The sequence below is a fragment of the Calypte anna genome, chromosome 3 (genome assembly GCF_003957555.1).
Source record: "Calypte anna isolate BGI_N300 chromosome 3, bCalAnn1_v1.p, whole genome shotgun sequence".
Lineage (NCBI taxonomy): Eukaryota > Metazoa > Chordata > Aves > Apodiformes > Trochilidae > Calypte > Calypte anna.
This window is the reverse complement of record NC_044246.1, coordinates 57,889,939-57,903,318: the sequence shown is the minus strand read 5'-3', so window position 1 is coordinate 57,903,318 and position 13,380 is coordinate 57,889,939. Positions and strand designations below refer to the sequence as shown.

Here is a 13,380-nt window from a genome sequence, read left to right as displayed (position 1 = left end):
CGGAGGCGGGGACGGCGCGATGGGGGGGACACGGTAAAAAAAAAAAGCGGCGGAGACACATTGGGGATGGCGGGGGGATACACTGGTGACTGCGGAGGGGAGGGGACGGCGCGGGGACAGAGCGGGGACAGCAGCGGGAAGGGGACATAGGGGCGGGAGAGGAAGGGGACATGTCGGGGGGGGCGGCGCGGGGGTGCACGTCGGGGGCGGCGGCCGCCCTGCTGGGAGCGCGTCCTGCCCCCTCCCGCCCCCCGTCTCCGCCCGTCCCCCCTGCGTCCCACCCCGCCGCCGCCGCCGCGGCGGGTGGCCGGGCGGGCGGCAGTGCCGCGGTCCCGGCGGCGGGGCGGTGCGCGGGGAGGATGGGCCGGTGGCGGGGCCGGGCGCGGGGCGTCGCGGTGGCGGTGGCGCACGGTCTGTGCTCGGGGTCCCTGAACATCCTGCTGAAGTTCCTGCTGGCCCGCTACCACTTCGCCTTCCTGACGCTGCTGCAGTGCCTGAGCAGCGCGGCGGCAGCGCTGGGGCTGGAGGCGCTGCGGCGGCGGGGTCTGGCCGCCCTGCCGCCCTTCGGGCCCCGACTGGCGCGACCCTTCGCCGCCGTGGCCGCCCTGGCCACCCTGCAGTCCACCCTCACTCTCTGGTCGCTGCGCGGGCTCAGCCTCCCCATGTACGTCGTCTTCAAGCGCTGCTTGCCCCTCGTCACCCTCCTCACCGGCGCCCTGGTGCTCCGCGACGGCATGCCTTCACCCGGCGTCCTCGTCGCCGTCCTCATCACCACCTGCGGTGCCGCCTTAGCCGGTGAGTGCTACCGAGACCGACACCCCACTGGAGGGATGGGACGGGACCGGAGGAGGCGGATGGGCGGCCGCGCTGCCGGGATCCCCGACGCCGGCTCTGCAGCGGCAGCTCCCGCCGCTTCGGATGGGCTTCGGGGCGGGACGGGGCGGGCAGAGTCAGCCCGGGGGAAAAAGTGAGAGAGATGCGGGGAGAGTACAACCCCGAGGGGCAGCTGCGGCGCCACAGTAGCAGGCGCAATCTTAAGGAGGCAGGAGCAGCCTTAGGGGGGCCGGTGCCCCGCCGTGGCAGGTACAAACTTACAGGGCTCGGTGCAGCCTTCTGGAAATAGGTGCGTCCTTATGGGTACCGATGGCAAACTACAGGAGAAGGTGCAACCTTATTGCGACTTTCTTAAGGAAGGTGCAACCCTATAGCAGTAAGAGTGGTATTAGAGGGAGTGGGTGTGAGCTTACAGAGTTAGATGTAATTTTGGGGACAACTGCAGCCCTACTGGAATAAGTGTAGTCTTACAGGGGTAGGTAAAATCTTTGGGGTCAGTTGCAACCCTATGGGGCCCCTACCTGTGTTGATTTCCAGCCGAGATGTGGTTGGAGTTAGAGGGAAAGCTGGCTCCGTGTGGCCCAGCAACACCCCTGGCTTGGGGGCTGCCCCAGAGGACAGAGCATATACATTGTGGTGAGTAGCTGTATCTGCAAAGCAGCCTGGCTGGGTGAGGGAGGCTCTCACTGTGAGGGCCCCACACAGCTTGGCCTTTCTGGGGCAAGGAGGAGGAGGAGGGCAGAAGGAGGACCGAGGGGCTAGAGGACAGGCAGCCTGGCCATCTGGACCTGACATGTGCCTGAACTGGCGAGACCATATCCAACATTGCTATGTGTGTGTGCATGATTTCATCTGCAAATTTCCTGTAGTGTCTTCATAAAAGGGAGAACAGGATCTGATTTTGGCTCCGGGCTTTAGGTGGAGGGTGGATGATATTCAATTGGCTTGCAGCACATAAGCACACATATAAAAAAGGGTATGTCTGTTGGGACATAAGCATGTCCAGCCTTGGGAAAAGCATGACAAGCCTTACGAGTTCTGGAAAGGACATATGTACCTATTTCCTAAATAACCCCCCCAGCCCAAACCAGCCTTCTCTTTCTGTCTTGCATGCAAAAAAAAAAAACAAAAAAAAAAACGTGCTTGTTTCTTTCTTTGCCTCTCCTGACAGGAGCTGGTGACCTGACTGGGGATGCTATGGGCTATGTGACAGGGGTACTTGCTGTGCTGATACATGCTGCCTACCTGGTGCTCATTCAGAAGACCAGTGTAGATAGTGAGTACGGACCTCTGACAGCTCAGTATGCCATTGCTGTTTCGGCCACTCCTTTTCTCATCATCTGCTCCTTTGCCAGTATGGATTCCATCAATGTCTGGTCATTCCCAGGGTGGAAGGACCCTGCCATGGTATGCATCTTTATCGCTTGTGTCCTGATTAGCTGCGCCATGAACTTTACTACCCTTCACTGCACTTACATTAACTCTGCTGTGACCACCAGCTTCGTAGGGGTGGTGAAGAGCATAGCAACCATCACGGTGGGCATGGTGGCATTTAATGATGTGGAGCCCACGAAGTTATTTATAGCTGGTGTTGTGGTCAACACCTTGGGGTCTGTCATTTACTGTGTGGCGAAGTACATTGAGACCAGACGGCAGAGCAATTACGAGGACCTGGAGAAAGAAGCTAGAGAAGAGGAGGCCAAAAGGCAGGCTGGGGACCAAGCACTTTTTCAGATGGAGGCTATTTCCCCAGAGAAGGGGACTGAGGAAGCAGCAGTGGAAGGATCAGCCATAGGGGACAGCCAGAGTGGAGAGGAAGAGATGGACAGTGCTGAGAAACCTGCCAAGGGACCCGCAGTCGAGTGTGAAGCCACTGGCACACAAGAAGTGAACAGGAGCTTGCTGAAGGATGCCTATCTTGGAGTATGGAGATTGATGAGGGGTGCTAATTATATAAAGAAGGATTACTTGATAGAAAATGAAGAGCTACCAAATCCCTAAAAAGCAGGTTTGAAAGCCTATTGCTTGACAACAGACACATGGTTCTCTGTACAGGGGGAAAGGCAGAGCATACATTTTCACATCAATGCTGACAAATCCAAATCACGTAAGATGACTTTACCTCTTTGTCAAAAGGTCAGAGTTTGCTCATGCTTTGGGCTTGCTTTCAGCTGTATTCAGTACATCAGTTTAGACCCACCACAGGTAAAGGTGCCAAGTCCTGTGCTGTAGATACAGAGAGAGTTGGGCAATGGCAAGTCATGGGGCACTTGCCCAGCAGCCTGGGCTGTGGGGGACACCAGTACCATTAAGTCAGTCAGCAGTGTCAGTGGCACGGCTTGTAGCTTAGCTTGTGTCTGGAGCCTTGTGATTTTGACACCATTTGGAGCCTCCATCGATGTGCTTCCATATCTGTAGCCATCCACTTATAGGTACACAATATAAATATATTCCTGCAATATATAAACTCCTGTTAACCATACTTTTATATGCTCCTCTGCGTCACTTCAATCATGACAGAGCTAGAGGTTGTGCCACTTCAATTATATTGGTGTTAAATCACGCTCCTAACTGAAGATTTGAAACTCTCCCTGATCCTGTGGCCACGCTGGGCCCTGGATCTGGTTTACATTGGGTGGTTTGTGTCTTCAGTAGAAATACTTTTTTATTGTGGTGGTGTACATGACATCAGAACCAAATCTGCACTTTTGAGAAGCTGTCGTCAACAAAAGGGTGTTTTTCTATGAGCTTTAACTACATGTAGCACTGGAAATTAATTTGACCCAAATAAAAGGGATGTGAAATGCTGGACTGTATTGATTTGATTTGGGAGGGCTATGAAAAGAATGGGGAGACAGTGCATGCCTTGTGCTATCCCCTCTTTGTATCCTAAAGTTGGGTCCCTGGCCTGGAACTTAGGTGTCCTCTCTGTCTTCCTCTCTCAGCAGAACAGGGTCGTAGGAGATGTGGGGACAACACCTCTGCTGTGGTGCTCAGGAATGCTTTTGCAAAACAGTTTTACTGTATCCTGTCCACGTGTTGGGACATGGCTCTGTGCATATCAGCCCTGTGTGGTGCCTAGTGGAAGAAAGCACTGACAGGCAGGCAGGAGCTGCAGTAGGCTCTGGCAGATTGCATGGCCAACTGAGCACTGGTGGGCCAGGATGCAACACATACATTCAAAAGGCAAGACTGGGAAAACAAGAATTTGAATATTTCTTAGCCTAGGGATGCCCTTTTGGGAGGTGGGAGTCCTTGGGTCAAACCTTTGCTCAGAAACAGGCACAGAGGAGATTTAACTCTTAGTCTTTCTTATCCCAAAAGGGAGCCCCAACCACCAGGCCATGATGACCTCAGACTGAAACAAGTTGTTATCTCCTGAAAAAAATGAACCAAGTTTGTTGTTATTTTTGCTGTTGTTATTAATATTGCTATTATTTATTAAGCCACTGAACTGAAAATAAGTTATTCCCACAGCCCTAATTAATCAGTGCCTAGCCCAATGCCTTGTCTAGCCAAGCAGGCAGCATCAGTCTCACAGCTCATTCAGCACTGAAATCTGAAATGAGCCATTCACCCAGCAGGGAATATTCTCAAAACTGATCTCTGAGGGAGCTTTAGATTCTTGTCAATAAATGCCGGCAGAAACATCAAGCTCTACAGTATGGTTTTGGAGTGAGTGCAGGAGATGGGTGACCTGGTATCACCCATGAATTTTGAATCAGACAGCTATAAAGACACTCAGGCTAAAAGCCTGTAGCTGCTGAGCTGGGGGGATGGGGCATGGAGATCTGTACATCACACGTTATGTATAGTTTGTGTTTAAGAGTTGAGAAACCCTGGCTGTGTGCCAAACTACGTTTAATTTCCAGTCGAGCTCCAGATGGCATCTTTTTTAATAAAAGCACTATTTATTGTTCATTTTTCAAATGCACCCTGAAGAAGTTTGTGTCTATGACTTATAGCTGCTGTGTTACTGAACTCATTATGAGATTGAGCTGCATTGTAGTGATGCAGATGGCTGAAGAGAAACCCACATCTCTGATCTGTCCTCACTGTGCTCTGTGTTTTCTGCCCACAAGAAATATGCATCTTTTTGCCACCTGGATGCCAGTCTTAGATCCTATGGCTCAGACTCTGTGTTTGGCACATGCTATAAAATGCTCTCCCCCTGGCGTCTTGCTGCAGGACTTATTCCTGGGCAGTTTCAGTGTTTTGCTGCTTACTGTTGTTGAAGTATTAGTAGAAACTTGCAGAAATCGAAACAGTTTTGACTGTTAAAAAAGCTGCTGTAACAACATTGTACATTTGCATGTAGAGTCAAAATGTGATTATACTTTATTCTACTTATACCTGTAAATTTCCTAAATTGAAATGGGAATTTGTTAAATGCAGTCCCCTTTTTCAGTAACAGACTGTCGCACAATAAAATAAAAATACTGCCTCGTGCTGAGGTATTTTAATAGAATCAGCGGAAGGCTGCAGATTGAGATGTGGGAATAAAATGCATCCTTTTCCAAAAGCCTTTTGCTTTTCTTATTGTTGCTACTCTGGGGTGCTCATTTTTGGTTCATTTATAGTTATTCTTGTGCCTTTCTACCATCCAAGTTTTCTCAACATGTGACTGCACGCTATAAATACTGTGGGACAGTGGGACTGAGGACTGACAAAGGAACACGGGAATCACAAGTGGCTAACCCCTCTGTACAGCTTGGAAGTTTCTGTGGTTCTCAGCGGTGATTTCTTTGGTTACATATTTAAGATGATTTAGTGTCATTATTGTAACTGCTGTAACTTCAGAAAAAAATAAAAATACGAAGTTCATTATTCATAGTTATATTATAAAATCATTGGATTATTGAAGGACTCCATATTGTTTTCATTTTACAATTACAGATTATGTCCCTTGGATGGTAACCTCAGGAGATGATTTAAGCACCAATTTTTACCAGTTTGCTTTGGATTAAAGGTGTGTAATGTGCCTGTGGCTGAAACTGGGTTGTGCCAGACAGCGGGGCTGGTGATTATTACAGGATTCATCTTAGAGCTCCACACAAATGTGCCTGCAGGAGAGTTTAGAGAAAGAAACAGTCCTTGCTCCAGGATAATGAATGAACCTGATGCACAATGGTTGCTTTGAGGAGAAACATTAATTTCAGTGTCAACACTTCATCGAGTAACACCTGCTCTAGTATCACTCTATACACACATGCAGATGTACCCACACAAATATGCATGCACGGGGAAAAAGAAAGCCAGACTGGCTGTGTTTTCTAAAATATATTCTTTTCTCAACAAAATTAAAGAAAGACCAGATTATTTGGAGGCAGGGATAGTTAGAATTTCTAAGGGTAAGTGAAAAAATTAATTATATACATCACTGGCAAACTGATGGCAAACTGGCATTTACCATTACTTCCAGAAGAAATATGAACAGCAATGTATGAAAAAAGCCAACAGGTAAGACTGAAAGAAATTTTACAGTTTATTAGGCAACACTCTACAGCCCTGTGTATATCCATGGACAGTTTATTGTCAGGGCTTAACAGCCTCCCATAATTTGATTACACCTGCTTGCTGTTGGCAAAGGCTTCAGTCAGCAGAAAGGTGCAAGCCTTTCACCTCTGGGCTTTAAATTAACAGCTGAACATTTTGCTGCTTGTTGTGGTTAAGCCTTAACACCACAGATTCCCACCTTCTTGCTCTCTCTGCCTGTGTCCTGTATAATTTCACATACCACTTTGTGGTTTCTTCTGTGCTTTTTAACCTGAAGCTTTTAAGTGCAGAGCAATCGACTCTGCCTCTCAATTAGCTGCTATATTTATGCCTCAGTAGCTTGTTGGAGGTCATCAGGAAGCTTTTCACTTCAACCTTGCGCCTGTTGGGAATTGATGAGCTTGCACATGTCCTCCGTTCCCTTTCCTTGTTCCTGGGTATTTCCCAAATCTTGTTTCTAGCATCCAGCATGAAAACCTTTGCCAGTGGCAGAGGACTCATCATTGAGGCTTCTTTCATAATATTACTATTTTTTCCTAATACAGCAGGAAGGGAATGGACCAGCAGAATCCTGTATGTCCAGATTGCTACCTTTGTGGCTGTTTCTACACACCATCTCCACGCTTACCAGATCCCTGTTATATCTCAGCTGTGGCTGTGTCCCAGCTTCTTGTGGAGCTGGGCCAGGGCTGCGTACCAGCATCCTGCAGAGCTGGGCTGTGCACAGGATGGATGCAGGAGTCAGAGCTCTCAAGCTGCCAGCCAGCCAGTACTGCAGTCTCCTGGTTGTGCTTCCAGCCTGGGTATTTATTACACATGTAAAACCTGAAGGAGGCTTTTTTTTCACAGTACAAGCAGTTTGAGTAATTAAGCTATAAACCTGAGAAGGGGGTGCCATCTTTATTGCTGTGGATCCAGGCTGATTCTTATTATAGGTGGAGACTAAGAAAGCCAGACACACTTGAACTCCAGACATTTTGTTTGAATAGGAGAGAGACTATTCCCAAGGTAGAAGCCTGGGTAGAGCCTATGAGAGCGTTGCTTGAAGAGGGATTGAGATTAGGATGGATGGGGAAAATATGAGAGTTTACAGCAAAGATGGGGAAAATGTGAGTTTGCAGGAAAGCAAAATGTTTCTGTTAGTGTTTCTCTCCTACATCCACATCCCCAGGGAATTGGAAGCCAGCCCCTCCACCACATTTCAGTTTGTCGGTGTTCTTACATGAAAAGAAAAAGTGACAGCATCAGAAATGGAGGGACAGATAGTGCAGTGAATCTGCAATGGATACACTTGAATTTGGGGCCCTGTTAGAGCAACACAGAGAGAGACAGACAGAGGGAATGACCTGGCTGGGGGGAAGACTGGTGTATCTATTCTTTGTGGTCCTGTGATTTTTTTTCTTAAAGGCAGATGTAAGAAGTTCTTCTCTGGGCACATTTATTTTGTTGATAATTTTGTCCTTAATCAAATAAAAGCAATGTCAGTTCTGTTCTCAAAATTACCCTTTTTTTTTTTTTTTCCCTCTCTCCAGTTGCTATTGATTTTGTTCCTAACAAAAATAAAAAAAAACCAACCCCAAAAAAAGACACCACCCAAAACAGCAAAGCAAAAAACAAACCCAAACAAAAAACAACAACAAAAAACCCCAGGCTTCAACAATTTCTTAATAGAATTCAGGATTTCTCTGAAAAAAACCCAACAACAAGTGCTAAGGTGATTGACTGTCTTGGTTTCATATGGTGTCACCACCCCTGCAGATGTTCAAAAAAACAGCTGTAGACATGGCACTTTGAGACATGGCTTAGTTGGCATGGTGGTGTTGGGTTGATGGTTGGATTCAATTATCTTAGAGGTCTTTTACAACCTTAATGATTCTACAATTCTATGATTCTGTGTGTGTGTCACATTAAGTTTGCTCCCTCTGGTTTATCATGTTTTCTTTTGTGGAAGATGAAAATGACAGTCAAAAACAGGCTTTTCAGCAGAAGATTTTGCCAAAGAAATTCAGGTTATTCGTTACTCAAGCTTTAGACTTTCTTCAGCTTCACCTACTCAGTACCTTTCCTCAAAACTTAAACTTTTTGGTCTTCATTGAGCTTTGATGTTGATTTGGCACCATTTTTTTGGTTTGGATTGGTTCTCTCTTTTTTTTTTTTTTTTTTTTTTTTCCTGTCCCTCTGTGTCTGGTCAAGTAGAACACAAGGCATTATTGGGCCTGGCACCCACCTGTGAGTCCTCTTCAGGCAAATCAAAGCAGAATCCAACAGACAAAAAAGCATCATATCCCACTCTCCCAGACAAAGACAGGAATTCAGTGTTCTGTTGTTGAGCTTCATTACTGATTTGTACTGATTTATACTCATCATGCCCAGGCACAGTGAGTAAAGCCTTCAGAAACCAAGGAGGCTTCCCTGTATCTCTGCATTTAAAGCATGGGTTAAAACCTGAGACTTTTTCTTGGTGGAGCTCCTCTTGGTGCATGGTACAGATCCAGTGTGCTGTCGTGTAAACTGATGAATTTGGAGGACCCAGGCTGCTGTGTGACTGCACATTCCTAGGTGGCAATACAGAGCAGTCTTTGCAACAACTTCTGAGTTGCCACCACACGTGCACTCAGGAGGCCCTTGCCTCTGTACCGAACATTTAAGTGTGTCTTTATTTTGTGTGTCTTTGTTTTTGTGTCTTTACTCTTCACTACTTTACACTACTTTACTTTACACTACTTTACTACTTCACTATTTAAGTGTGTCTTTATTTTTGTGTATGCAGCAGGGCACAAACCTAAATGATAGCATTTTATTACATTAGGGGAGCAGTAGTGGCTGAGGTTTCACAACCCCAGCCTGAGGTGAGAGTTCAAAGTGGGTTTGGGCACTGTTTCTCTATCCCAGCAAGCAGAGATTTGCTGAGAGCCAACACTCTCAGTTTCAACAACACAAAGCCAAAGGAATACCTCCTCCACTCCAACTGTTTTCACATGTCTGTGGCAGAACAATCAATGGTAAATGCCCCTGCTTCAGAAGATGGGAGATTTGCTGGCTCAGGCTGTGCCACTGGGTTGGGAGGCAGAGCCACGACACCGTGGAATGGTCACTGGCTTCTGAGGCTGCACCTGCTCCCTTAAACAAGCACAGATGTAACTGCAGGGGCTTTGGAGAGCAGCTCTGACCACCACTAATGCTGTGTGGGTGAACACTCCTGTGTGGTTTGCCGCTTTCCCAAAGCATCTCAGAGGGAGCTGGCATGTGGCATATACCTGGGGTTCTCCCCATGCAGGGTAACAGGTCAGCTCAGGCTTTCAGTGGCATCACAGCAAGGGAGGTGAAGAGTACAAATTGTCCCTGTGCAATCCAGACAGGCTATTACTGAAGCAGAAATGGTGCCTTTATTACTTTATTTTTCCAGCCACAGCTCCCTCTGTATTTCTGGAAGGAAAATTGCAAATCTTCTGATAGTTTGGGGGCTTTTTTAGAAGAAAAGATGTATTTAAGAAGCAAGTCCCTGCAGGTGATACAGTGCTGGCTGAACTTGCAAAATAATTCAATGTGTGGAACGGATTAGGTTGATGGCTGCCTTATTTTCATTGCCTTCAAAGGGGTTGGGAAAACGAATAGGTAAAGGTATTCATTCATTCATGGCTTGGCTTCAGGAATGAAGATTTAAGAAAGGCTCTTCCCACGCTTGCTGCAAGCGCTCTGGTGGCTGATAAGGCCAAAGGTAAAGGCAAGAGGACTGCAATAAAGAATGAGCTCTGTGAAGCAGCTTTACCCCAGCAAACCTTCAAACCCATTTGTGAACAACAAGGATTTATCATTATTCTTGAGCTGACCTGACAAACCAATCCGTTGAGCCTTAGAATAAAAAATGGCATAAATTCAATCTCCTGCAAGATAAAGAGTAGCCAGTGGATTCCCAGGGTGCAGGCAGCACTGATATGGCCCTGCTATCAGCTGACTCTGCTGTGATGCTATATCTAATTTAGGTAAGTGCATTTCCAGCATTAGAGTGCACGAAGTCTGTCTGTGGGTAGCTGCCAGCAAAGACACACGGGATCAGTTTTGCAGATTCATGCAGAAAACTGCTCTCATTTTAACTAAAAACCTTGAGTAATAATATAAGAGTATGATAATCTATCAACAAAGAAAGCAAGGCAAAGGAAGAAAAAAATTGAAGTCTCATGGAGACATTTCCAAAGATTTAAAGTGCTACTGATCTGCGTTTTTCAGTCAGAATAATGAATAAACATTTGAGTACTAATGAGATGAACATAGGTAATTTGGATTATTTGGAAACTAGCATCACTATCTGATTCTAATGTTGTGTTCCAGGTCTAGTGTAGATTTAAATGAAGTTCATTAGACTTGGACTGTAGCCAGCTCTTTCCTTGTTGGACTTTTTCAGCTGTAAACAGAATTCCACTCCCTTTGGAATTGTGTTGTCCCTTGCTTTTGCAAGAGGAGGCATGAGTATTTGGGGGTGTCACCCATTGATCTGTCCTGTGGGTTAATGCTGTAGGTTTGGTGAGATCAATGAGCTTCAGAAAAAGAAGTGTCTATTCTCTTCTGCTACACTGGCATGGTCCTATAATGACAATGAAATTGATTGGGAAGAAACTGTTTCAGGACAAATGGGTCCTGCATGAGCTGTAAGCATCACTTCCAGTCAAGAAATGACACAAATAAAGCTGCAAAGTTCTCTGCTGTGGCAGCAGAGAGGAGCATGAAAAATCTCCCGTGGGAGGAGTGAGATTTGGTATACCTGTCACAGAGACTTCTGAGGTATTGCTCAGGTTTTTTTCCATGTTAACATTTTTCATGTGGAACAGTTTCCTGTGTGAATCGTTGTCTACCTGCATATAGGGCTGTTGAATGAAGACCTTTTTACAGACTTTTTTCTCTTGGTGCTACACAGTTTGCTGTAATTTTGCCATAAGTTAATGTTTTCACCCTATCCCCAGTTCCCAGCCACAATAGCTGTGCTGGGAGCCTCTTGAGTTCAGATACAGTCTGAAAATTTTGGATCTGCTATTTGGCAAAATTCTGGGATGAGAAATGTTTGATTAGGGAATTGTGGAGAAGATGAAACCCCTGGGGGCTAAAAATTTCTTCCATCCATGGCAGATCCTCTTGAGGAGATAAATCCTCCTTCCCACTGCCCATTGACAGGCTCATCTCAGTTGAAGGCTTCCTTGTAGGTCCCAAATAAACAGTGTATGGGACCAGGAGATTGAAACTGTGTGCTGGGTGAGGGAAAAACTGTGACTTTAAAAAAAAAATAATTTTCTTAGGTTTTCAATTATTCTTTTATTAAATATTTACTAAATTGAGCAATTGCTTAACCACTTCTGTATTTTTACTGCAGCTATGCCTGGATATCCTGATGTATCTCTGCTGTGCTAGATATACCCTGTGAATTCCTGGACAGTGTTAGACACAGGTAGAAGCAATGTGAGCATTAGACCCTGAGCTGAAACAAGCTCTGAACTTCTCAGCTTCCCACATTACCTGACAGTCTGGCTACACATTTAGCCCTTCTGTCTGGCATCACTCCTGCAGGGTGACCATCAACAAATAGAACACAGCACTGACTGCTTTCAAGTGCATGCCCTGCTGGAATCCCCCCCTTCCTCAGCTATTAATCACCACACTAATCACAAACAGACATACAATAATTAGGATGGGCAGTGCCCACTTACACTGTATTCCTAAGAGAATACCCTAGAAGTGAATGTTGTACCTGCTCAAGTCCTTCAAGGAGCTACTTGATAATCCCCAGTTTACAGGCATTTCATGGAGCTGTGTCAATAAGTAATCAGCAAAACTTCCATTTTACTACAACCTGTCATGTCTACCAGACACTTAACTGGAACTGGGCTGGTGACTTGGTGTGCAATACTGTGCATTGGCTTGCAGCTGTAGGAGATAACAGTCTTATATACTTCCCTTTTGTTCTATCCACCATTATTTTTCTGCTCTCACATCCTTTGCAGACATTAGTTTGTTGCAGTGCAGGATGGAAGAGATGTGCCAGGGCTTCACGGTACTTTGCAGCACAAAGAATACTCAGAAGTTGCTCTAAGTCATGATCTGGATGATGGGTCTAGTTGTCTCTTTCATATGGTAGCAGAGAACTGTTTTGAAACAGCAAAATCCTATAGCAAGTTTTACATACATTAGCTTTTAGTGACAGTACACTCCAGAGCCAGATGCCTGCAATACTCTGTAAGTCCCAATGTCCACACTTTTGAAGGCCTAAAGACAAAATAGAAGATCCTCAATCTAGACAGGCTTAAGGATGTACTAAAGTACAAAGTAAAACCTCCTTCTTTTTCCTGTTCTGGTTTTCCAGAGGTGAGCCTACACTTGATGACTCAAGAATGGTTTGGTCTTCATTAACACACACAAAAACCCAGTATTCTGAGTATTCAATGACAAGTACTTCACTTTCAGAGATTTTGCAGATGGTGAGGCCTGTTTTCTGACCCAGTAACCAAAAAACATGTACATATCATGGGCTGCAGATGTGTGTTCAGTCATTAAAATTATGCTGTGAGTGCTCAGCCCAGGAACCCATAAATCATCCAGATGAGCAATAGCCCTGTGAGAGCAGAAGGTAAGCAGAGGCATAGCTCTAGATTGAAAGATATTCCTGGGCTCTGCAGTAAACCCTGTCTGACTGAAATCTGTTACTGTATCTCTAAAGCAATCCCAAGAGTGCAATAGTAAAATGCTTCCATTGATTTTTATACATAACATTTTAATTTGAAGAGTAACGTTTGATCTGATTTGACATGACTGGATTCAATGACAATTTGATTCACGTGGCTGGAAGATCTGTTAAAGCACTAAAAGCTGAACACATGCAGGGCTGAAATTTCCAATGGCAAAAACCAAACAACAGTACACAGATATGTGGCCACAGATGGCAAAACCTGATTTAAACTGATCTTCACCCTGTGGAGCTCTCCACCCCTACACTGAAGTGACCCTCCCAGGAGACAAAGATATATATATATGATGAGACTACGAGGTGCAGGCTTTCCTGAGCTG

At 45.8% G+C, this 13,380-nt stretch overlaps 1 protein-coding gene across 1 annotated transcript; it reads left to right on the top strand.

Annotated features, from left to right (window-relative positions):
- The first annotated feature begins 359 nt into the window (after positions 1-359).
- SLC35D3 (solute carrier family 35 member D3) lies at positions 360-2,835 on the top strand. The gene is made up of 2 exons (XM_030448366.1): positions 360-795; positions 2,006-2,835. The coding sequence occupies exons 1-2, from the start codon at positions 360-362 to the stop codon at positions 2,833-2,835; spliced, it is 1,266 nt and encodes a 421-aa protein (XP_030304226.1).
- The last annotated feature ends 10,545 nt before the right edge of the window (positions 2,836-13,380 follow it).

Coding starts and splice junctions, on each gene's coding strand:
- SLC35D3 (XM_030448366.1), top strand. CDS start 360: ATGGGCCGGTGGCGGGGCCGGGCGCGGGGCGTCGCGGTGGCGGTGGCG. Junction 796..2,005: donor CTGCGGTGCCGCCTTAGCCG/GTGAGTGCTACC, acceptor CTCTCCTGACAG/GAGCTGGTGACCTGACTGGG.